General features: G+C 38.7%; 1 protein-coding gene across 3 annotated transcripts in view; it reads right to left on the reverse strand.

Moving 5' to 3' along the window:
- The window catches only part of LATS1 (large tumor suppressor kinase 1), a 53,796-nt gene that overhangs the window by 5,123 nt on the left and 21,303 nt on the right, over positions 1-27,370 (reverse strand). The window contains exons 3-7 of one of the 3 annotated variants that reach the window (XM_058735612.1): positions 14,433-14,580; positions 9,120-10,630; positions 6,258-6,840; positions 2,966-3,148; positions 2,660-2,766 (exon numbers count right to left, since the gene is read on the reverse strand). In XM_058735612.1, coding sequence (XP_058591595.1) covers positions 2,660-2,766; positions 2,966-3,148; positions 6,258-6,840; positions 9,120-10,630; positions 14,433-14,580 — 2,532 coding nt within the window. Of the gene's footprint in view, positions 1-2,659; positions 2,767-2,965; positions 3,149-5,377; positions 5,442-6,257; positions 6,841-7,843; positions 7,907-9,119; positions 10,631-14,432; positions 14,581-27,370 lie in introns of those variants that run through there. The other 2 variants (XM_058735613.1, XR_009263394.1) reach the window with 2 other exon arrangements.

Consider the following 27,370-nt stretch of genomic DNA (forward strand, 5'->3'; position numbering starts at 1 on the left):
TGAGAGCGTGCACACATGTGCATGCGAGCAAGCAGGGGAGTGGTAGAGACAGGGAGACAGAAAATCCCAAGCAGGCTCCATACCACCAGTGCAGAGGCCAATGCAGTGCTCGAAGTCACAAACCATGAGATCATGACCTGAGCCGAAACCAAGAGACAGATGCTTAACCAACTGAGCCACCCAGGCACCCTACCCATATACATTTTAGAATTGGCTCATCTGTACCTACAAAAATTAGGATGGAATCAAATCTATAGATTAATTTGGAGATAAGTGATAGCTTTGCTATGTTGAGTCCTCCAATCTATCGACATGGGATATGGTACATGTCTCCATTTATGAAGATCTTTCTTGATTTCTTTCATCAGAGTTTGTAGCTTTCGGCATAGAGATCTTGTTCATGTTTTATTAGATTTATACCTGCATATTTCTTTTTTTTAATGTTTATTTATATTTGAGAGAGACAGACAGTGTATGAGTAGAGGAAGGGCAGAGAGACAGAGACAGAACCCCAAGCAGGCTCCAGGATCCAAGCTGTCAGCACAGAGCCCCAATGTGGGCCTTGAACTTACAAGTCATGAAATCGTGACCTGAGCCGAAGTCAGATGCTTAACTGACTGAGCCACCCAGGCGCCACCCCCCTGTATATTTCAATTGGAGGAAACTTCTATGAATGGTACTGCTTTTATTTTTTTAATGTTTATTTATTTTTGAGAGAGGGGGGGAGAATGAGAGCAAGCACAAGCAGGGAAGGGGCAGAGAGAGAGGGAGAGATACAGAATCTGAAGTAGGCTCCAGGCTCTGAACTGTCAGCACAGAGCCCGACACAGGGCTCAAATCCATGAACCATGAGATCATGACTTCAGCTGAAGTCAGATGCTTAACTGACCAAGCCACCCAGGCACCCCTGAATGGGACTGCTTTTAAATTTCAGTTTCTGGTCATTTATTGCTTAAATATAGAAATACAATAGATTTTTATGTATTACCCTTATAAGTCTACAACCTTGCTAAACTCACTTATTATTTCTATGAGTTTTTTCATAAATTCCCTGGATTTTCTATATAGAAAGTTATGTTGTCATCTCCGAATAGGCTAAGTTTTTATTTCTTTCTAATCTGTATGCCTTTTATTTCTTTTGTTGTTGTATCACCCTGGCTAAGATTTCTAGAACTATGTCTAATAAGACTGGTAAAAACACACATCTTTGCTATGTTCTTGATTTTGAGGAGAAAGCATTCAGTTTTTCACACGCGCCTGCACACACGCGCGCACACACACACATTTATATATATGTATGTGCATATACTTTCATATACGTATATATTAAAATGAAGAGGAAATAAAGACACTCTCAGACAAACTAATTTGAACCAAACCTAAGAGAATGCATTATCAACACACCTATACTTAAAATAAATTTTAAAGGAAGTTTTAAATATATTAAAAAAAAAATTTTAATGTTTATTTATATTTGAGAGAAAGAGAGAAACAGAGAAAGCAAGCAGGGCAGGCGCAGAGAGAGACAGAAACACAGAATATGAGCTGTCAGCACAGAGCCTGACCTGGGGCTCAAACTCACAAACCATGAGATCATGACCTGAGCTCAAGTCGGACGCTTAACTGACTGAGCCACCCAGGCACCCCAAGAAGTTTTAAATATATTAAATGCAACGAAAGAAGTAATTACAACTCAGGGGGAACATCATAGAAGAGATATCTTAAGAATGATTAAGAATGAGTTAGTTCAGGAGTTAAGCAGGTTTAAGAAAGTAGGGAGAGTTGTGGAAGATGGGAAAGAAAGAAAGAAGAACATTCCAGACAGAGGGAATGGTATGAACAGGGAAGGGAGTATAAATTTGGACTTTAATCCATGGACATGGGAACCACTGAAGGGTTTTTAATGGGACTGTTTATGACCAAAATTGTGGGCAGCTTCTCATTTAAGTGCCAGGGGTAATTTCAAGTGGAGATACAGATATTTGTTTGTTGTTTGGGGGTAGACTATGCATGGAAGGAAACAAAGCCAGGAGCCAGAAGGTGACAAAAAGTAAATTAGAATAAATCTGCACATAGTACTAAAGACTTCCATGAGAATGGAATGAGTATATAAGCACATGAGTGACAGAGGATCTAACAGTGTGATGACAGTGGGCTGACAGACACTAGAGTTCACTCCTGGAATTTCAGTGACTTCCTCTAACCTTACCAATTCATTCTTTTTTTTTTTTTTTTTTTTTTTTAAAGTAAACTCTACCCCCAAGGTGGGGCTCGAACTTATGACCCCAAGATCAAGAGTCACTCTACTGACTGAGCCAGCCAGGCACCTCCTTACAAGTTCATTCTTTTTTTTTTTTTTTTTTTTTTTTAATCAGGTTTTGTGGTTGTTGTTTGAGAAAGAGAGAGGGAAGGGGAAAGAGAGAATCTCAAGCAAGCTCCAATGCTCAGTTCAGAGCCTGATGCAGGGCTCGATCTCATGACCCTGGGATCATGACCTGGGCCAAAATCAAGAGTCAGATGCTCAACCAACTAAGCACCCACGTGCCCCACCTTACAAATTCATTCTTAAATTCAGAATAAGATGTTCTAAATAAAGGATTGCTAAAAGTCTATGATATAGGGACTCTGACAAGTCTTTGGTATAGATGCTATATCTTACCTTCATTTGTGTTTCTAATGGTGTTTGTGCCAAGAAAGGAGGTTGACCCACCAACATTTCAAAAAGAATTACACCAACACTCCACCAATCACATAACTGTGTATAGCCTAAAATAAGATACCAAAGTTATAGTTATTCAGAAACTTTTTAAAAAGTGCTCAGAATACAATCAAAATATTAAGTCACCAAAATGCTGTATAATTAATATTTTTATTATAAACCTGAAAAATAAGCCACATGTTAATTAATGTAAATTTCAGCTGGTCTAAAGGCCTATTGAGATTATCACAAAACTAATGTTTTTACCTGTTCGTAACAACACTTCAGGTGCAATATAATTGGGTGTCCCAACCAACGAATGTGCAAGACACCGCTGGTGTTGGCGTGCAGCTCTCCGCTCCAATGGCTTCAATCTATCTCCACATCGACAGTTAGAAGGGTCACCCCATTCATTACTGAAATCCATACTATCTTGCCGTGGATGGTCACCTATGTAGAAAGTATGTAAATAATAAATAAATAAATAAAAGCAACAAGAACAAGACTGAGCCTAAAGACTGTTTAATCTTTTGACATCATGGTTTAGAGTTAACAGGGGCGCCTGGGTGGCGCAGTCGGTTGGGCGTCCGACTTCAGCCAGGTCACGATCTCGCGGTCCGTGAGTTCGAGCCCCGCGTCAGGCTCTGGGCTGATAGCTCGGAGCCTGGAGCCTGTTTCCGATTCTGTGTCTCCCTCTCTCTCTGCCCCTCCCCCGTTCATGCTCTGTCTCTCTCTGTCCCAAAAATAAATAAAAAACGTTGAAAAAAAAAAAAAAAATTTAGAGTTAACAGTACTCTTCCCTTGAGACAAAATAAGACACAATGTATGCCATATCACCGATGGTGTTTATTACTAACTACAGCCTGTGCTCCGAGATACTAATAGGACAAGTGTTACTCTAAGAAAAATTAGTGTAAGTTTCAGTAATTTACTCAATGTCAAATGATGATAATTAAAATCATGAGTTCGTAGGATCAGGAATTTGTTATGCAGACTGCTTCCCCTTACTATTCTGAACAAAGTTTCAAACAAATGAGATCAGTGTTTGTTCATTCAATAAATGACAACGACAAATAAGACAGGGATCTTCTTTCGGGTAGCTTCTCTGTATTGGACAAACACAACAAACAGATATATATATATATATATATATATATATCGATATATATATGTAAGTATATATATCGATATATATAAGTATATATACTTATATATATATATCGATATATATATAGTGATGCATATATATGCATATATATATGATATATATAAAAATATATATATAAAAATAGTGATGCATCCCATTCAAAGAATCAACGTGAGGTAATATGACAAATGTACTAGGGTGGCTCAGGAAGACGAACTGAGGTGACATTTGTAAAAACCAGAGGGACTCAACCATTTGAAAACCAGGGCAAGACATTCCACAGAGAAACAACAGTAACAAGAGAGAAGACCAGTGGGGCTGGTAAATTAGGAGAGTGGTGGACAATAGGAGTCGGAGCCGGTGCACCTGGGTTTTTTTTTTTATTTATTTTTGGGACAGAGCGAGACAGAGCATGAACGGGGGAGGGGCAGAGAGAGAGGGAGACACAGAATCGGAAACAGGCTCCAGGCTCCGAGCCATCAGCCCGGAGCCTGACGCGGGGCTCGAACTCACGGACCGCGAGATCGTGACCTGGCTGAAGTCGGACGCTTAACCGACTGCGCCACCCAGGCGCCCCTGCACCTGGGTTTAATAAGCAAAAGAAGTGGTTTGCCTTTTACTGCAAATGCAGTGGGAAGATACCAGAGAGTTTGAAGAGAACGACAAGATCTGATTTATGTTTCAAAAAGAAAACACTAACTGCCACGTAGAGCACCAACTGTAGGGAGGACAAGCGTGAGGAGTGACCAGTTCAGAGGCTACCCTGACAGTAACAGTGGAGATGTAGAAAAGTGAACAGATCAAGGGTATTTTTAGAGGTGGAATAAACAGGATTTATTGATGGATTAGATGTAGACGGTGTGGGGAAAAAAGAATCAAGGATAACTAAGTGGGCGGTGGTAGTGCAATTTACTAACATGGGGACGACTGGAGGGGGAGAAATTGAGAGTTGTTTATTGGCAATGTGAAGTTTAAAAGGCCTATTAGACACACACGTGAACGGGAGGGGCAATTTCTAGAAAGAGAGATTTCGAAGTCACTGGAATGAAATGGCATTTAAAGCCATGACTGGATGAAATCACCTAGAAAAATACAGCTCATATTTAAACTGACTGTAATAATCATCTAGGCAGGGTGCCTGGCTGGCTCAGTCAGTAGAGCATACAACTCTTGATCTCAGGGTCACGAGTTCAAGCCCCACACTGGGCGTGGAGCCTACTCAAAAAAGTAAAAAAATAAAAAGCAAACTTTAAAAAAATAAAGTACAATTTCTCCTCTCCAGTGAAGATTTTAAGTCAGAAGACTGGAATAGAGCCCACGAATCATATTTTTAAGAAGAACCCCAAATTTTTAGGGTGACTCTGAGGAGACAGGTTCAAGTGTCTCAGTTCTATCCACTTACTGTCAACCTACTTGGCTTCACAGAAACACAGGAGGCTAATACTTACCTGAGAAGATTGCTGTGACCCTTAAATTAGAATATATGTAAAGAACCTGGTCATAAGTATTCAAGAATTGTTAGATCGACTTACACTTCCATTAGCGCTTTGAAGGGATCTTGGTGAGCAGTGTGGTGTAGTAGAAATAACATGGGCCCTGTAATCAGACAAACCTGGGTTCAAAGCCTAGCCCCCTACACTTCTTTTCTGTCTGACCTTGGGCAAATTGCTTCGTCTAAGCCTCAGTTTCTTTATCCTGCCTCACAGTGATGTGAGATTGAACAAAATCATGTACACAGAGTGTTTAAGGTTAAATAAGTTGTATAATAGTCATACCACGGAATCCTAAATAGTAGTGAAAATACATGTCATATGCAATAACACAGATCAACCTCAAATACATAAAAGAAGTGAACATAGAAGAATACATATAGAATGATTACATTGAAATAAAGTTCAAGAGTAGGCAAAATAAAATAACATTGTTTAGGGTTATAAACATTGGGAAAAGTATAGAGAAAAGTAAAGAACTGTGATTACAAAGTTCTGAAATAATGGTTACTTCTGTGGAAGAAAAAGGGGAAGCAATCATTTAAGGGCTTCAGAAGCACTGACAATCTAGTTTTTGAGCTGAATGGTGGGTATGGGGCTTCATTTAAAAATTTTGGGGGATGCCCGGGTGGCTCAGTTGGTTAAGTGTCTGACTCTTGATTTCGGCTCAATTGTGAGGTCCCACTGAGCATGGAACCTGCTTGGGATTTTTCTCATTATATATTTCTAAATAATGATATTTAGAAATAATCTAACACAATTCTTTCATTTTATAAGTCTTGGTGTCTAAAGGATTCACTCACATTTATCCAATAGTCAAGACTGAAACCAGGACTTATGGCTTCCATCCAGTGAGAATACCTTATATCTTATTACATTTACAAGTCATATTAATATGTACAAATTTTATGGTTTTACTCACCACTCTGATAGTACTTAGAATCATGTGTCCATCTGAAGCCAGTGCAGAGGCCGAAGTCAGTCAATTTAATATGACCATCACGATCAATCAAAATATTATCAGGTTTAATATCTCTATGAATAAAACCCATTTTATGAACACTTTCAACGGCACAGGTAAGTTCTGCTATGTAGAATCGTGCCAGATTTTCTGGAAAGATGCCCATTCTAATTAATAGGCTCATCATATCACCCCCAGGAATATAGTCCATTACAAAGTATAAATTGTCCTTATCTTGGAATGAATAATATAGACGAACTACCCATTCATTGTCAGCTTCGGCCAGGATATCTCTCTCAGCTTTAACATGAGCGACTTGATTTCGAAGCAGAACATCTTTCTTTCGAAGAGTTTTTGTTGCGTACAAAGCCTTAGTATCTACTTTTCTTGCTAGACAGACTTCACCAAATGCTCCTATTCCTAGTGTCTTTATCTTCACAAACATAGACTTGTCCATTTTAGCCCTCTTAAGACGGATATAATTAGACTCTTTTTGGCAAAGCATCTTTCTCATTTGATCCTGGGCATCTTGAGATAGTCCAACCTAGGCAAATAAACTAAAGGTTAAATGAGGAATTAGCTTCTATACCAAATATTAAAAAATAGTTTGGAAAAATTCAGGCATATATTTGAAGGTTAAATGCATAATAATTTTTAACGAAGCATGTTAGAAATCTAGAATATACTTCAGAGAAAATTAATTAACACAAGTGCAGCTTAAGGGATAGTTAACAGGATATACAAAGGTGAGTTTTTATGCAGATTCTGCCATGGAGAGCAAGATGATACCAACGGTCAGCTTCCTACTGTCTTCTAATGCACCCCAACAAAGTTCCCAATGTGCAACAACCAAACATCTGTTAACATGCATCCTCATCCATCTCCCCATGCATATTCACCCCAAATTATGTGATCAGACTATCTTTATTATATATATGCTTCTCTTGTGGAATGCCTACAATTAAATATTCTTCCTCTTTTCTTTCATGAAAAGAAATTCTTCCCTCCAGATTCATTTATTCTAAAAAACTCATGTATTAAGAACCAAAGAATGTCTTCTCTAACTTAACCACTCATTCACAGCCCATCTTTCTTTTATTTTTCTCAGGCTCTAGAGGAAGGGTAGGTAGGGTGCACAGCCACCACTAACACAAAATGCAAAAGGTCTCTCCTACCGTATTTAAAAAGGACAACTTGTTTGATTACAAGGTATCCTTTCGGTATTTTGGAACATTTCAAAGAATAGTCAATGTGACTTATGAAGACACCAAAAAACAGATTAAAAACAAAAGCCAACTTCTGAGTAGACATGGACTACCCGGATTTAGAAGGAAGTTTATTTTTGGCTAGTTTAATAAGAAACTAATTTAAGGGTTAAAATAGAATAGGAATGTAAGAAGTAGAGTCTAATTCTAGAAATGCAAGCCTAATTAGAATATAGCGACCTCATGCTTCTGTTAGGGTGTGCACATTTGCATGCAGTATCTTTTAAGAAGGGTGGCATGCCAGACTTAGTGTAGAACTGTTTCTCTTAAAATCTTACTTGCCTACACAGTAATGGAGGCTACAGAAGTCAGCAAAGCTTCCAACACCATAAAAGTTTAAATCAGCTATTAGTGAAAGTGAAGAGGAAAAAGGAAAAATAAACTAAGAAAATACATACAGACAGACTTTAGTAAGAAATCCTAAGGGCTAAAATATGGATGGGTCATACAGATTATCATGGTGTTTCTCATCTAAGAAAATTCAATTTATAGCAGGAATAACAATACTGTGAAATCAGATTTAGACAAATCATTTTAAAAGAATGGCTCTCGTGACGCCTGGGTGGCTCAGTTGGTTAAGCGTCTGACTGGCTCAGGTCATGATCTCACAGTTCATGGGTTTGAGCCCGGGCGTCAGGCTCTGTGCTAACAGCTCAGAGCCTGGAGCCTGCTTGGGATTCTGTGTCTCCCTCTCTCTCTGCCCCTTCCCTACTCGCACTCTGTCTCTCAAAAATAAATAAAACATTAAAAAAAAATTAAATTTAAAAGAATGGCCCTCAAATTATGTGAGGAAGTTTCATCACAAATTTAAGCCTCTTGGATTCTGAGTGAAAGTTAAATTTGTTTGAACTGTAAAATGTGACAAAAATAGTAACAATGATAGTATCACCATAATATCCAGTGAAGATATGTACATAGAATCACAACAGACTAATTTAAAATGAGTGAGCACTTATTCTTGATCTCCCTTTTAGTGGTTTAATAATTTCAGCATATTTTTCTAGTACATTATAAAAAAATGAAATTAGATGAGGAAATAACTGAAGAGATAAGTCTTTGATACTTTTTAATAAGACCAACCAAATGAATAAACCTGACGAATAAGGTCCCAAAACTACTATAAGTAAAAAACAAAAACAAAAACAAAAAAAGTTTCATATCAAGAGATGTACCCAGATATTTCTAGCTAGTTTAAACAGTTGTAAGAAAATGCATACAACTTAGAAAATAACCTTTGCAAAAAAAAAAAAAAAAAAAAAAAGAAAGAAAGAAAAGAACCTTTGCTATTTCCATAAAAAGGGATTATGTACACCTAAATAGCACTCCATAAAGTATATTTTTCTTAATTTATTAGAACTTTATTACAGGAAATGGAGTAAATTTTGAAATACTAAAATAAAATGGTATAATCAAAAGTACGTTAAAGTTTACTGACTTTAAATAATTGATAATGTACTTAGCTATAAAAAGAAGGAAAAAACACTGGACCGATATTTACAAATAAACACTAAGCAAACAGATGATCAAGTATAAAAATCTGCATTTTAAAAGGTTTTACCCGCATCATTTCATTCTCTAACTGTTTTTTCCGATGTAGCCGTTGCTGATGAGATTTGAGTACATTTTCTACATGTTGCTCCATAAAGAATTTAAATGCCTGAGGAGAGTAACTTTGAATACGAGATTCCCTTCGCTCTTCATCTTTCTTGTTTTTCCTAACAGTGATGGGTGAAGTTGTAATCTGTTTCTTTTCTTTATCCCCACCATCCATATTTTCGTAACTTTTTTCACTCTCATCTTCCTTGGGCAAGCTGGGCTGATCCTCTTTGCTAGATTTACTGATTGATTCATATGGGGGAACAGATGGGGTTTGGTGTAGCAGATGTTTTGGGTAAGGTGGAGGTGGGCCTTGATAATTTGGAGCCTCAGCAACAGGAGGCATAACAGTCATATTTGAAGTGGTACCCTCAGAAAAAGGACTAGGTTGAACCGTTTGAATTGGCTGGGGTATCCAAGAAGGGTGTGTAGGTGCTAACGCAGTCTGTAGCTCTGGTTTTAATACACGTATACTTTTCACAGGCTGTTGAATAGGAGCTGGTGTAATTGCAGTGACTGTTGTAGCTGAGGGCTGAGAATTAGCAGAATGACTTGTTCTATTTCCTAACGGGTTATTAAAGGAATTTGACCTCACTGGTATGTTAGGTTGCCATGTGGGGATTTCATGCCCACTGCTTGGGGATGACTGGGCTGGAGCGGAAGATGACTGAGGCCACGTTGTTTGCAGTCCAGGTGCATTAATGTTATAAAGTTCCATGTTATGACTGTTTCTGTTTGGCACCATCATAGATTGGGGAATATTTCCATTTGTATATGATGAAGGGGCAGCAGATCCCCCTGTTTGTAAAGCAGAAGAGCTCTGTCCATTAGTTGGGGTCAGAGGATACGGAGGGGGCGGCTGCCGATTCACAGTGCCAGCAGGGACATTTTGGTGTATCATAAAATCAGTTTGACCGCTACCATTCTGAATTCCAGGTCTTCCTGGTGGAAAGTTAAATTTGTTGGAACTCTGCATGATGATAGGTTGTCTGCCAACAGGAACAGAACTAATGCCTCTCTGTCCCTGATTAGGAGGATTCATTGGGGATGTGTTCAGAGGCGGTGGAGGATAGCCCTCCTGCCAGGCTCCAGGTGGAACTGGAGAGATTCGGGAGATTACATATTCCATGTTTCCGGAATAGCGCTTTGTTTGAGAGTTTGGTTCCCACGAGGGAGGAGGGGGAGTTGTACCTCTTGGAGGGGGAGTCTGGCCTCTGGGAGGTGGGGGAGGAGTGACACTCCTTACTTGAGGAGGTGGTGGGGGGTTCACCCTCTGTCCGTTGCTTGGGTGGGCTTGAGCAAATGCTGTTATACCAGATCCTGACAAAGGTCTTCCTACATCTGTCTGCGAGTTGGGACTTTCGGAACGATAGGCCACACTTTCTCCTAGTGGTGGGCCATGTCTCTGAGGAACTAAGGATTCTTTGGAACCTTTCCAGCTTTGTTTGCGGTTAACTGGTTGTTGCACACTCCCTATGGTCATAAAACAGAGAGAGAAAAAAAAAGCAGGTTTTTAACATCTTATTTTTAAAAAATTAAGTTTGGAATTCTGACACAGCTAAATGGTAACTCTCTTTCAAGAATTATAAAAATCAAAGTTTAGTACACTAGTATTATTTCACCTTTCAAATTTTACTTATTTTGACTAGGTAATACATTTTCATGGCTAAAAATTCTAGAAGTACAAAAGAATACCCACGTCTGTCCCTTAGCCAACCAGCTTCCTTTCTTGAAGGTAACCATTATCATTAGTAAGATGTTTTAGGGATACACAAGTAAATAGCATACTTCCTACTTCTATTATTATCCCTACTCTTCTTCTTAAAATGTTGAAGATTCTGTATATAAAATGTTTTCTTACTTTAAAAAAATGTCACCACAGTGTTTCACTGTATGGATATACCCAAATTTATTTAATCAGTTTTCCTACTGAAGAATATTAAGGTTGTTTCTAGTCTTTTGCTATACAAAAAAAAAAAAGGCATCGAAAAATTTTGTGCAGATATCATTTCATATATATGTTAGGTAGATAAATTATCAGAAGTGGCACTATTGAGCCAAAGTTTTGTCCATTTAAAATTTTAATAGATACAACTACTTTTAAATATATTTCTAAGACACCAGGGGGTAACCAGCTGAACACTAAATATAGATTTTACAGAGTTTCTCTTTACTAAAATTTCCAAATAAATGAAATAGGCAAGAAAATATATGATACTCATACCCGGCCCCCAAATGAAGTTTTTAAAATAGTCTGGATACTTGGAAAAGATCTTTAATACATTTAAAAATATATAAAATACATTTGTATAAAATTCAATATATAGAAATAATACATTACAGAAAGATTAAGTATTTCAGTGTAAAGATGAAACCATACAAGCACTAAGAAAAAAACAAGTGAACATCCAGTAATATTGGGAGTACCTCTTTTGTACCTCTTGGGAAGGTCTTCCCAGGTATGACAAGGATAGAGAACATACAGTAAAGACCGACAGATCTAAATACATAAAACATTTAACAACATTCAAAACAAAATAAGAAACATCTACAAATCTGAAAGGTCAATATCATCCTGGGAGAAAATATATTTAATAACACATATGAGAAAAAAAAGGTAAATGTTCAGAATGTACAGTTTAGGGGCACCTGGTGGCTCAGTGGGTTAAGCCTCTGGCTCTGGATTTGGGCTCAGGTCATGATCTCACAGTTCGTGGGATCAAACCCCACATCAGGTTCCATGCTGACAGCAAGGAGCCTGTTTGCGATTCTCTCTCTCCCTCTCTCTTTTCCCCTCCCCCACTCTCTCTCTTTCTCAAAATAAACATTAAAAAAAATGTACAGTGTAACAGTCTATTTCAGCTAGACTGGGCAGCATACTGGGTCTATGACTTGAGGAAAATCATCACTCTGGGCAACCTAGGCAAGTCCTCTGGCCTCCAAGCTCAGTCGCACCTTCCTCAGAGAGTCAGCTGAGGCTAAAGACAACATGTATTCACTCTCCCGGCTTTTACCAGTTAAATCAGAAGTCTCCGCAACCTTCAAGTATACTGCCATCTCTGTTCTGCACCTCCCATAAAGCTCTCTGTGTTCTCCCACTTCCCAAACCCTCCCACTATTGCCCTCCAATAAATGCTCCTATATCGTAACCTCTGCCCCAAGCTTTCCCACCACCTCCTTAAAGTTGGTTATCTTCTGCTGACATTACTTTCTTTTCGGTCCTTTGCAATTAACAGGTTTTCTTTAAAAATGAACTGAGCTAAAGATGGGATTCTACCTCTTATTATTCCTTCACACTCTTTGGACGCTCACGCTATCTGGGCGGCCACGTTCATTCCTCTCACTTAACGAACTCCTACTTGTTCATCCTCATTCACCCATAGTTTTGACACCTGGTCTACCCTAAGCCCTGCCATCATTCTGTAACTTCAGCATCCACAAGGACGGACCATCCATCACCCTCACCTCTCAGTTCCTTGGTCTCCTCCCCTCGACTCTACCTCAAGTATCATTCCTAAGATAACATTTCTACTTTTGATATCATCCATATCTGCTGCTTTTTTTAAAATCACTTCTTTTGAGGTTTATACTCTTGGACCACAACTCTCCTTTCCTATTTAACTACTACTACAAGCATTCTTCAACCCCATTAAGACCTCCATATTAATCCCTACTTCATTAATCCTCTGCTTTCTTTGTGATACACTTTAGCTATTTTGTTTTTATTATTTTTTTAAGTTTATTTATTTTTGTGCATGTGAGAGTTGAAAGACAGGGCTTTCAACTGTGCAGAGTTGAAGTGGGCTCTGTGCTGACATCAGAGAGCCCTATTCAGGGCTTGAACCTATGAACTGTGAGATCATGACCTGAGCCAAAGTTGGACACTTAACTGAATGAGCCACCCAGGCACCCCCACTTTATCTAATTTAAATCCATGGTCCACTACTTCTTACTTTCCTCTGTATTCCCTTTTCTCTTCTCATTTCTATTCATTCATTAAATTTTTATTGAGCATCTAATTAATCTAAGTACAGTGGTGAACAAATAATATCCCTGGCCCCATGGAACTTCCATTCTTGGGGGAGAAGACTGACAATGATAACAAACAAATAAATAAACAAGGTAGGGGTGCCTGGGGGGCTGAGTCAGTTAAGCTTCTGACTCTTGGTTTCAGCTCAGGTCATAATCTCACAGTTTTGTGAGTTCAAGCCCCACATCAGGCTCTGAGCTGGCAGTGTCTCCCTCTGCCCCTTCCCCACTCACACTGTCTCTCTCAAAATAAATAAATAAACAAAAAATAAATAAACAAGGTAATATCTGTGTATTGATAAATCCAATGAAGGAACCATAAATGGCGTCAAATGATAGAGAGTAACAGGACAGAAAGGGATGACATTCAGAACAGAAAAGGCTCCACCAAGCAGATGAATTAAGAGTAGGCAAAAGTCCTAAACTGGGAGCTTGGTATTTTCCAAGAACAAAAAGAAACCCAGTATGACTGGAGAGAAGTAAATGAAGGGAAGTGGGGTACTGGATAAAGCCTGAGAACATCAAGGCCATCAAGAGGTGTCTGGAAGGAATGAAAAGCCACTAAAGGTAGAGGAGGAATATGCTCTGATTAAGAATTTAAATTATAAATTACACTTTTATCAACATTCTGAACTCCCTTTATCGATCTTATTTGTACCTGTTTAGAACTCTACTCACAGATGATTCCAGTTACCCACTTTTTTCTCACACCTGCCAGAAAAGGTGGAGTAAAGTGCAGACTGATTCCACTATAAATTCAACGATCAGCATCATCAAATGGCTTTAGCACCGTCAGGAAATTCTACTGATTCTTTTGGTCTCCACTACAACTCTCCCCTGTTCTGAGTCTCCTCAAATCACCTGTCCCATTCCTCACCCACCACTCCAAATGACCTGATTTTACACTTCAGAGAAAGCTGAAGGCATCAGAAAGGGACTCCTTATCTTTCCTACATCACCTAAGCCTGTTTGTTCTCATTAAAGCAAAGTGGTTGTTTCTCTTCCTCTGTAATATGCTAACAATCTGGGGAGGGGCAGTGAGAGAGGGGGACAGAGGATGTGAAGTGGGCTCTGCACTGACAGCAGCAAGCCTGATGCGGGGTTGAGCTCACCAACTGCAAGATCATGACCTGAGCTAAAGCTGGTCAACCAAATGAGCCACCCAGGTGCCCCGAGAGTTGATACATTGAAATGATTCTAAAATAATACTATTAAGAAATGAGAAAAAAAATGTCTGATTAATCACCTGGTTTCAAGCTGGCATTGAGAGGTCTGGCAGCTGCTGCAGCCATCTGTTCCCGGCGAGGATCTTGGTAACTCATTTTACTAATGAATTCAATTGCTGCCTCTATACTTCTGTTGTTAGTTTTCTGAAGAGCTTGTATAACCATATCCTGGTATGAAGTTTAAAAAAAAAAAGACACAAAGTTTGAATCTGGTAATTAATTAAGAGGCAAAGAGCACTATGAACTCCACCAGAGAAATTCATAATTAGGAATAACAGGGCCCCAAACCATATGAATGTCCTGTTTGTAAAACTACTACAAACATCCATACAATCTCAAAGTAAAAAAGAAAATAAATCTTCAAATCTTTCACATGTTTAATATTTTCACCTTTATGTAACATATTAAAATTTCTGGGGCAATCACAGCAACATAACTGATTATTTCCCATTCTTAATTTCATCCTTACACAAAGAAGACTGTCAGATTGTTAAAAACGTATCAAACAAAATACTGGAAGCCACTCTTTTGTATCATTAAAGTATTTTAGTAGTCACCTCTGTCACTGTCTTTACTAGTAAAAGAGCTATATAGTTTTTGCTTCTATCCTTAGGGCTTCCATTTTTAGAGGACCTTATTTACAAGGACATATGTCTAGAACAAATGGTAGAAAAAACACTTAGACTGCATATAATTATGTGATGAAGACTTTAGGAAGCTGCATGGTATGATGAAAAAGCAGAGAGTCTGGAACTAAACAAGTGAGTTTGCGTTCCAGCAGCCTCACATTACTATGCTTTTGTTTTTTATGATTAGAAGCAAAAATACATTCCAGTGATTGCGTGCCCCACTTTAGAACTGTATCAACTTTGGAAAATTATTGAACATTTCAAAGCTCAATTTCTTCATCTGCAATACACTCACAGTGTTGATGGGAGGACTAAATAAGAAAACACGTAGGGTGCCTGGGTAGCTCAGATGTTGAACATCCAACTTTGGTTCAGGTCATAAACTCACAATTGGTGAGTTTGAGCCCCACATCGGGCTAGCTGCTGTCAGCGCAGAGCCTGCTTTGGATTCTCTACCCCTCCCTTGCTCGTGCTCTTTCTCTCTCAAAGATAACTAAACATTAAAAAAAAAAAAAAAAAAAAAAAAAGAAGGGCACCCAGGGGGTGGTTCAGTCAGTTAAAGCATCCGACTTCAGCTCAGGTCATGATCTCACAGTTCGTGGGTTCGAGCCCTACATCAGGCTCTGTGCTGACAGCTCAGAGCCTGGAGCCTGTTTCAGATTCTGTGTCCCCCTCTCTCTCTGCCCACCCCCACTGTGTTCAGTCTCTGTCTTTCAAAAATGAATAAACATTAAAAATATAACATTTAAAAAAAAAAAGAAGAAAACCTGTAAAAGCACATAAGCACAGGGACTGGAGATCAGATATGGGTTGTCCTCCTGCCCTGCTCCTTGCCCTTTGTATGTAAACCTAAATTATACACTAACATGCAGAAAATATATGGACAGGCTTTTTTCAAGAGGGAGGCACATATTTACTTGTCATAGAGGAGCTAGTATTTCAAACAATATTTTAAAGTGAGAAATGGCTTAGTAAGACTAACGGGTGAACAGACTGCTGACAGACAACCCTCCTAATGAAACGACTAGGGTGAGACCACCCAAAAAAAAGGTTGTGGCAGAGACTTGCTGCTTACTCAAGATCCATTTTCCCTTTCTTGGAAAAAGTTACTGATTTTGTTGGAAGAAGTCTTCCTTATAGCTACAGTGGCCACATGACAATTCTGACAACGAAACAAAAACAAGGATTTGTGGAAGAGTGTTGCTATCCCTGATTTTAGGTACTGGTACTTCCTGTATCCTGTTTTGTAGATAATAGATACGACATCTGTGCTAGAGCATGATGCCACCAACAAGGAAAATTCAAGAAACTCTTAAGAATCCTATGTTCTGACATCTTCAAGAGACTGAACCAATACTAGCTATATAAACTGAGTCACTATTTTGTTTAAATCATTACTATTTGGATTTTTGTTAAAAGCAACCAAACTCAATCCTTAACTGATACAAAAGTTACAGTGTGATCACATTTTATGCCGATCAGACTTCTGCAATTTTGTAGTGAGACACAAAAGAATTAATAATTTTCACTTTGTGTACAACTTTAATACAAATCACCCCAAATTAAAAATCAGCAGGGAGTGCTTAACTTCTAGCTAAGCCATACACAAAAATAGATTCAAAATGGATGAAAGACCTAAATGTGAGCCAGGAAACCATAAAAATCTTAGAGAGCACAGGCAGCAACCTCTTTGACCTCTGTTGGAGCGACTTCTTACTGGACACGTTGCCATTGCCAGAGGCAAGGGATATAAAAGTCAATATGAACTATAGGGACTTCATCAAGATAAAAGGCTTCTGCACAGCAAAGGAAACAATCAACAAAACTAAAAGGCAGCCCACGGAAGGGGAGAAGATATTTACAAATGACGTATCTGATAAAGGGTTAGTATCCACAATCTAGATCAACTCAACACCCAAAAAAACACAAATAATCCAGTGAAGAAATGGGCAAAAGACATGAATAGCCACTTTTCCAAAGAAGACATCCAGATAGCTAACAGAAACATGAAACAATGCTCAATAGCTCATCATCAGGGAAATACAAATCAAAACCACAATGAGATACCACCTCACACCTGTCACAATGGCTAATATTAACAACACAAGAAACAACAGGTGTTGGTAAGGATGTGGAGAAAGAGGAACCCTCTTGCATTGTTAGTGGGAATGCAACTGGGGCAGTCACTCTAGAGAACAGTATGGAAATTCTTAGGGACGCTTGGGTGCCTCAGTCGGTTAAGTGTCGGACTTTGGCTCAGGTCATGATCTTGCAGTCCATAAGTTTGAGCCCCACATTGGGCTGTGTGCTGACAGCTCAAAGCCTGAAGCCTGCTTCAGATTCTGTCTCCCTCTCTCTCTGCCCCTCCCCTGCTCACTCGCTCTCAAAATAAATAAACATTAAAAAGAAAGGAAGAAAAACAGTATGAAAGTTCCTCAAGTTAAAAATAGAATTACCTTATGATCCAGGAATTGCACTACTAGATATTTACACAAAGGATACAAAAATACAGATTCAAAATGCACCCCAATGTTTATAGCAGAATTATCAACAACAGTCAAACTATGGAGAAGGCCCAAATGTCCACCAACTGATGAACGGATAAAGAAGATGTGGTATATGTATACAACAGAATATTACTCAGCCACCAAAAAGAATGACATCTTGCCATTTGCAAGCACATGGATGGAACTAGAGTATATTATGCCAAGCAAAATAAGTCAGTCAGAGAAAGACAAATACCATATGATTTCACTCATACGTAGAATTTTAGAAACAAAACAGATAAACATATGGGAGGGGAGAAAAAAAGAGAGAGAGAAGGAAACAAACCATAAGAGACTCCCCCCCCTCCCCCCCCCCCATAAGAGACTCTTAAAGACAGAGAACAAACCCGAGGATTGACGGAGGGAGATGGGTGGGGGATAGACTAGATGGGTGATGAAGGAGGGCACTTGTTAGGATGAGCACTGGGTGTTGCATGTAAGTAATGAATCCCTGAATTCTACCCCTGAAACCAACATTGCACTGTATGTTAACTAATTAGAATTTAAATAAAAATTTGCAAAGAAAAATAAATCCACCAACTGATGAATGGATAAAGAAGTTGTGGTTTATATATACAATGGAATACTACTTGGCAATGAGAAAGAATGAAATCTGGCCATTTGTAGCAATGGGGATGGAACTGGAGAGTGTTATGCTAAGTGAAATCAGTCAGGCAGAGAAAGATACCGTATGTTTTCACTCTTATGTGGATCCTGAGAAACTTAACAGAAGACCATGGGGGAGGAGAAGAGGGAAAAAAAAAGTTACAGAGAGGGAGGGAGGCAAACCATAAGAGACTCTTAAATACTGAGAACAAACTGAGGGTTGATGGGGGGTGGGGGAGAGGGGAAAGTGGGTGATGGGCACTGAGGAGGGCACTTGTTGGGATGAGCACTGCGTGTTGTATGGGACCCAATTTGACAATAAATTATATTTTTAAAAATATAAATAAATACAAGAAAAGAAAGATAAATAAATAAAACTGGTTAGGCCAAATGAACTATATTCATGCTACTCTCCCACAGCAGTGTCATCTCACTTGGTAAGAAAAACTGGCACCCAACATCCTTTTTCAATATTGTGGGAACCATATTCTTGTTAATTACACTAGAATTTTAGCTGGTGATTATTATGCTGGCTTTTACTTTTGAAAAGTTATTGCTATATGTCAAAATATTTTTTACATCTGTTAACAGTATTGACCAAAGTTCCAAAAGTGGAGTGTTAGTACCAGTGTGAAAAAGAGCACTCTCATATCAGTAACTTTGGAATAGAAGTTTCATGTGATAGGAAACATTGTGTCCACATTACTATGGTTTTTTTCATGCTTAGAAGCAAAAATACACCCCACTGATTATAGATTTACGTGCTCCAAGAATGCATCAATCCTGTTTAACATTTATTCCTACAGAGAACTTAATCTCAAAATATTTGAGATTTTTTAAAAATTTTAATTATATGAGAAAGAGTGGGGAAGGGGCTGAGAGAGAGGGAGACAGGGCATCCGAAGCAGGCTCTGTGCTGACAGCAGACTTGAACTCACAAACCGTGAGATCTTGACCTGAGCCGGTCGGACCCTTACTGACTGAGCTACTCAGGCGTCCCTGACGTTTTAATCTTAAAGACCACTAGAAACATACTCTCAAAAAATTGCAACAGCTTTGAACCTGGTGTAAAGGAACAGATAGGATTTATGAAATGATAAAATAGTGAGGTAAAAACTGGACAAAAATTTTAAAGCACCAAGTTAGAAACTTAAACAAATTCTTCAATATAAAGAGAAGCTATCAGAATGAGTGATTCAAGGAGGCAACAGAAAAAATTTGCCATACCATATTCTCTGTATCACCATGGAGATAAATACTACTCTAACTTCATTATTTGGACAAATGAGGATTGACAAATGCCTAAATGCTTTTAGTAAAGCAACTTTGCTTAAGGGATTATTAATGTCAATAAGGTGACAATTTTGAAGCGTGTGGTGGTAATAAAGCTAACATATCTTTGTTAATGTAATGATTGTTACTATTGCCAACAGATAAAGAATAGGCTATTGACCTAGGGGCGCCTGGGTGGCGCAGTCGGTTGAGCGTCCGACTTCAGCCAGGTCACGATCTCGCGGTCCGTGAGTTCGAGCCCCGCGTCAGGCTCTGGGCTGATGGCTCGGAGCCTGGAGCCTGTTTCCGATTCTGTGTCTCCCTCTCTCTCTCTGCCCCTCCCCCGTTCATGCTCTGTCTCTCTCTGTCCCAAAAATAAATAAAAAATGTTGGAAAAAAAAAATTTTTAAAAATAGGCTATTGACCTAAATGAAGTTAAGTCAAAGAAAGACTTAATACCATATGATTTCACTTATATGTGGAATCTAAGAAACAAATGAATAAAGAAAAAAAAAAACCAGACTCTTAAATACAGAGAATTGGTGGTTGCTGGAGAGGAGGTGGTAGGGGATGAGCAAAATAGATAAAGAGGTACAAGAGGTACACACTTCCAGTTATAAAATAAGTAAATCATGAAGAGGAAAAGTACAGCACAGGAATATACTCAATAATATTCTAATAACACTGTATGAAGACAGATGGTGACTACACTTACCACGGTACGCAATGCATAATGTATAGAATTGTCAAATCAACACGTTACGTACTTGAAACTAATAACACTATATGCCAATTACACTAAAAAAAAAAAAAATAGAGCACTAATGCTTTAGATTTCTGAAAACAGTTTACATTACAGAAAGAATTTTTAAGTTCCTTAAAGGAATAGACCATGTTCGATATGACTCATTCTGCTGACTGAATAGTTCACACACAGTAAGAAATACATAGCTACTAAGGTGACTTCTCTGACATAACTCATTACTACTTAAGAGTCTTTATAGCCATGTGACTTTCTAAATGCTCTTTTCCTAGCAATATATAAAAGGAAAGAATAAGGTCAACGATTGCCTTCTGGCTAAGGGATTAGGGAAAAAGTACTCTGGAGAAACTCCATGTGAGCCATTTCCTTAATTCTCCAACTACTAACCAGGAAAACATCACAGGTCCTCTCCTCCTCTCTCTCTATATATTTTCAGGTACAAATTTAGTATTTTTAGAACCTGTAAGCATAAAAATGATAGTAAATAATATTAATCAAATGGGTGAACAGAGTAGGCCAGAAAGATTCATCTTTTTTCTCCATGGTTTAAGTGGAATCTCCCTTTTAAAATTCTTTACTATAATGCATACTTAAGTTCTGAACATTAGAGATATCTGAAAATGTTACCAATATTAATAATAGAAAGAATTTTAAAGGTAATTATCTTTATGTAGTGGAGCTAAAAATAATTTTTGTTTCTTCTTTACATTTTTAAATTTTTGACAGGAATAGGTACTTTTATAATCAGTAAAAAAAAGGGGCGCCTGGGTGGCGCAGTCGGTTAAGCGTCCGACTTCAGCCAGGTCACGATCTCGCGGTCCGTGAGTTCGAGCCCCGCGTCAGGCTCTGGGCTGATGGCTCGGAGCCTGGAGCCTGTTTCCGATTCTGTGTCTCCCTCTCTCTCTGACCCTCCCCCATTCATGCTCTGTCTCTCTCTGTCCCAAAAATAAATAAAAAACGTTGAAAAAAAAAAATTAAAAAAAAAAAAAAAAGTTACTGTAACTTTAAGGAAAACATAATACTTGCTCATTCACATTTACATTTTCCACGGGCAATTTGTATCCAAAATGATTTCTGCCGCCTAAAATATTCACAGAAAGTATCTAATCATGCAAAATAAATTTTGTTAATAACATGAAACAAAATATATATGTATACGTATATGTATGTATGTGTGTGTGTATATATACACATATATATATGTATATATGCTATGAAAAACTTTCAATATGAATTCTAAAGGTAAATATCAAAGACTTGGACTAATTTACATGAACTGAAATTTCATTAAAGTAAAACTTAGAAGAGAACTCAGTGATTCATTAAAAAGGAATAGCATCCCAATCACAGGGGTCCCAGAAGATGAAGAGAGAGAAAAAGGGGTAGAAGGTTTATGTGAGCAAATCATAGCAGAAAACTTTCCTAACCTGGGGAAAGAGACAGACATCAAAATCTAGGAAGCACAGAGAACTCCCATTAGATTCAATAAAAACTGACCATCAACAAGACATATCGTAGTCAAATTCACAAAACAGACAGACAAGTAAAGAATCCTGAAAGTGGCAAGGGAAAAAAAGTCCTTAACCTACAGGGGAAGACAGATCAGGTTCACAGCAGACCTATCCACAGAAAGGAGTGGCAGGATATATTGTGCTGAATTAGAAAAATATGCAGCCAAGAATTCTTTATCCAGCAAGGCTATCATTCAAAATAGAAGGAGAGAGGGGCGCCTGGGTGGCTCAGTCGGTTAGGCCTCTGACTTCGGCTCAGGTCATGATCTCGCGGTCCGTGAGTTTGAGCCCCGCGTCGGGCTCTGTGCTGACCACTCAGAGTCTGGAGCCTGTTTCGGATTCTGTGTCTCCCTCTCTCTCTGACCCTCCTTCATTCATGCTCTGTCTCTGTCTCAGAAATAAATAAATGTTAAACAAAATTTAAAAACAAAAACAAAATAGAAGGAGAGATAGAGTTTCCCAGACAAACAAAAACTAAAGGAGTTCCTGACCACCAAACCAGCCCTGCAAGAAATTTTAAGGGGGGACTCCCTGAGGGGAGAAAAGATGAAACAAAACCAAACCAAAAGCAACAAAGACTAGAAAGGACCAGAGAACATCACCAGAAACTCCCAACTATATAGGCAACACAATGGCAATAAATGTGTATCTTTCAGTACTCACTCTAAATGTCAATGGACTAAATGCTCCAATCAAAGGACATAGGGCAACAGAATGGAGGAGAAAACAAGATCCATTATATGCTATTTACAAGAGACCCATTTTAGACCTAAAGACACCATCAGGTTGAAAGTAAAGGGATAGAGAACCATCTATCATGCTAATGGTCGCCAAAAGAAAGCCAGAGTAGCCATACTTCTATGAGACAATCTAGATTTTAAAATAAATTCTGTGGGGCACCTGGCTGGCTCAGTCGGTTGAGTGTCCGACTTCGGTTCAGGTCATGATCTCATGGTTTGTGAGTTCAAGCCCCACGTCAGGCTTTGTGCTGACAGCTCAGAGCCTGGGGCCTGCTTCGGATTCTGTGTCTCCCTCTCTCTCTGCTCCTCCCACGCTCACACTCTGTCTCTCTCACCTTCAAAAATAAATAAACATTAAAAACAAAATTTAAAAAAATAAAAAAAATAAAATAAAGACTGTAACGAGATGAAGGGTATTTTATCATAATTAAGGGTCTATCCCCCAAGATGACCTAGCAATTGTAAACATTTATGTCCCCAACTAGAAGCACACAAATACATAAATCAATTAATCACAAACATAAAGAAACTCATTGACAATAATACCGTAACAGTAGGGAACTTCAACATCCCACTTACAGTGGACAAGATCATCTAAGTAGAACATCAAGAAGGAAACAACGACTTTGAAGGACACACTGGACCGGATGGTCTTAACAGATATATTCAGAACATTTCATCCTAAAGCAGTAGAATACACATTCTTCTCAAGTGCACATGGATCATTCTCCAGATTAGATCACATACAGGGACACAAATCAGCCCTCAACTAGTACAAAAAGATCGATATCATACCGTGCATATTTTCAATGTTTATTTATTACTGAGATAGAGACAGAGCATGAATGGGGGAGGGGCAGAGAGAGAGGGGGGGGACACAGAATCCGAAGCAGGCTCCAGGCTCTGAGCTGTCAGTACACAGCCCAACGCAGGGCTCAAACTCACAGACCTGAGCTGAAGCCAGAGGCTCAACCTACTGAGCCACCCAGGCGCCCCAAGTGTTCATACTGTGCATATTTTCAGACCACAACGCTATGAAACTCGAAATCAACTACAAGAAAAAATTTGGAAAGACAACAAATACTTGGAGACTAAAGAACATCCTACTGAAGAATGAATGGGTTAACCAAGAAGTTAAAGAGGAAATAAAAAAGTATATGGAAGCCAATGAAAATGATAATACCACAGCCCAAAGCTCTGAGACACAGCAAAGGTGGTCACAAGAGGGAAGTATATAGCAATCCAACCCTTCCTAAATAAGAAGAAAGGTCTCAGATACACAACGTAACCTTATACCTTAAAGAGCTAGAAAAAGAACAGCAAATAAAACCCCAAACCAGCAGAAGACGGGAAATAATATTAAGATTACAGCAGAAATCAATGCTATCTAAATCAAAAAAATAGAACAAATCAATGAAACAGGAGCTGGTTCTTTGAAAGAATTAACAAAATTGATAACCCCCCCAGCCAGTTTGATCAAAAAGAAAAAGGAAAGGACCCAAATAAATAAAATCAAGAATAAAAGAGAAGAGATCACAACCAACACTGCAGAAATACAAACAATAGTAAGAATATTATGAGCAAGTATATGCCAATAAAATGGGCAATCTGGAAGAAATGGACAAATTCCTAGAAACATATAAACTACCAAAACCGAAACAGGAAGGAATAGAAAATTTGAACAGACCCATAACCCATTAAGAAATAGAATTAGTAATCAAAAATTTCCCAAAAAACAAGAATTCAAAGCCAGATGGCTTTCCAGGGGAATCCTACCAAACATTTAAAGAAGAGTTTAACACCTATTCTCTTAAGCTGTTCCAAAAAATAGAAATGCAAGGAAAACTTCCAAACTCTTTCTATGAAGCTAGCATTACCTTGATTCCAAAACCAGACAAAGACCCACTAAAAAGGAGAACTACACACCAATTTCCCTGATGAACATGTATGCAAAATCCTTGACAAGATAGTAGCTAATGGGATCCAACAATACATTAAAAAAATTATTCACCACAACCAAGTGGGATATATACCTGGGATGCAGGGCTGGTTCAATATCCACAAAACAATCAATGTGATATATCACATCAATAAAAGAAAGGACAAGAACCACACGATCCTCTCAACAGATGCAGAGAAACCATCTGACAAAATACAGCATCCTTTCTTGATAAAAACCCTCAAGAAAGTAGGGATGGAAGGATCATACCTCGAGATCATAAAAGCCATATATGAAAGACCCACCATTAATATCATCCTCAATGGGGAAAAAATGAGAGCTTTCCCCCTAAGATCAGGAACACGACAGGGATGTCCACTCTTGCAACTGTTATTCAACATAGTATTGGGAAGTGCTCACCTCAGCAATCAGACAACAAAAAGGAATAAAAGGCATCCAAATAGGCAAAAAGGAAGTCAAACTTTCACTCTTCACAGACAACATGATACTCTATATGGGAAACCCAAAAGATTCCACCAAAAAACTGCTAGAACTGATCCATGAATTCAGCAAAGTCACAGAATACAAAATCAACGTACAGAAATTGGTTGCATTTCTATACACCAATAATGAAGAAGCAGAAAGAGAAATCAAGGAATCGATCCCTTTACAATTGCACCAAAAACTATAAAATTTCTACGGATAAACCTAACCAAAGGGGTGAAAAATCTATACATTGAAAACTATAGAAAGCTTATGAAAGAAACTGAAGACACACACAAAAAAAGAAAAATATTCCATGCTCCTGGATAGGAAGAACAAATATTTAAATATCAACATTACCCAAAGCAATCTGTATATTCGATGCTATCCCTATCAAAGTAACACCAGCATTCTTCACAGAGCCAGAACAAACAATCCAAAAATTTGTATGGAACCACAAAAGACCCTGAATACCCAAAGCAATCCTGAAAAAGAAAACCAAAGCTGCAGGCATCACAATCCCAGACTTCAAGACGTATTACAAAGCTGTAATCATCAAGACAGTATGGTACTGGCACAAAAACAGACACTTAGATCAACGGAACAGAATAGAGAACCCAGAAATGGACCCACAAACGTATGGCCAACTAATCTTTGACAAAGCAAGAAAGAATATTCAATGGAATAAAGACAGTCTCTCCAGCAAGTGGTGATGGGAAAATTGGACAGTGACATGCAGAAAAACGAACCTGGACCACTTTTACACCATACACAAAAATAAACTCAAAATGGATGAAAGGCCTAAATGTAAGACAGGAAGCCATCAAAATCCTAGAGTAGAAAGCAGGCAAAAACCTTTCTGACATCAGCTGTAGCAACTTCTTACTTAACACGTCTCCAGAGGCAAGGGAAACAAAAGCAAAAATGAACTATTGGGACCTCATCAAGATAAAGTTTCTGCACAGCAAAGGAAACAATCAACAAAAGTAAAAGGCAACGGATGCAATGGGAAAGGTATTTGCAAATGACGTATCAGATAAAGGGTTAGTATCCAAAATCTATAAAGAACTTATGAAACTGAACACCCAAAAAAACAAATAATCTCGTGAAGAAATGGGCAAGAGACATGAATAGACACTTTTCCAAAGAAGCCATCCAGATGGCTAACAGAAACATAAAAAAAATGCTCAACATTACTCATCATCAGGGAAATACAAATCAAAACCACAATGAGACACAACCTCACACCAGTCAGAATGGCTAAAATTGACAACACACAATTCTGGGGCGCCTGGGTGGCTCAGTTGCTTGAGCTTCCGACTTTGGCTCAGGTCATGATCCCATGGTTTGTGAGTTCGAGCCCCATGTCAGTCTCTGTGCTGACAGCTCAGAGCCTGGAGCCTGCTTCCCATTGTGTCTCCCTCTCTCTGACCCTCCCCCCGTTCATGCTCTGTCACTGTTTCAAAAATAAATAAACATTAAAAAAAAATAAAAAAAAAAACAAAAAAAAAAACACAAGAGGGGCACCTGGGTGGCTCAGTTGGTTAAGCATCCAACTTCGACTCAGGTCATGATCTCACAGTCCATAGGTTGGAGTTTCCTGTCGGGCTCTGTGCTGACAGCTCAGAGCCTGGAGCCTGCTTTGGATTCTGTGTGTGTGTGTCTCTCTCTTTCTCTCTCTCTGCCCCTCCCCCACTCACACTCTCTCTCAAAAATAAATAAACATTAAAAACTTTTTTAGAAATAATAAAATAAAATAAAATAACAACACAAGAAACACCAGATGTTGGCAAGGATGCAGAGGAAGAGGATCTCTTTTGCACGGCTGGTGGGAATGCAAACTGGTGCAGCCACTCTGGAAAACAGTATGAATATTCCTCAAAAAGCTAAAAATAGAACTACCCTATGACCCAGCAATTGCACTACTATTTATCCAAGGGATACAAGTGTGCTGTTTTGAAAGCGCACATGCACCCCAATGTTTATAGCAGCCCCATTGACAATAGCCAAAGTATGGAAAGAGCCCAAATGTCCATCAACAGATGAGTGGAGGGAGAAGATGTGGCACGTATATATACAATGGAGCATTACTTGGCAATCAAAAAGAACGGAATCTTGCCATTTGCAACAACGTGGATAGAACTAGAGGGTATTACGCGAAGTGAAATTAGTCAGAGAAAGACAAGTATCGTATGACTTCATTCATATGTGGAATTTAAGATACAAAACAGATGAACATAAGGGAAGGGAAATCAAAAATAATATAAAAACAGGGAGGGGGACAAAACATAAGAGACTCTTAAATATAAATATCAAACTGAGGGTTGCTGGAGGGGTTGAGGGTGGAGGCATGACTGAATGGGTAAGGGGCACTGAGGGAGACACTTGTTGGGATGAGCACTGGGTATTATACATAGGGGACGAAACACTGGAATCTACTCCGGAAATCATTATTGCACTATATGCTAA

This window comes from Neofelis nebulosa, chromosome 6, assembly GCF_028018385.1.
Source record: "Neofelis nebulosa isolate mNeoNeb1 chromosome 6, mNeoNeb1.pri, whole genome shotgun sequence".
Classification (NCBI taxonomy): domain Eukaryota; kingdom Metazoa; phylum Chordata; class Mammalia; order Carnivora; family Felidae; genus Neofelis; species Neofelis nebulosa.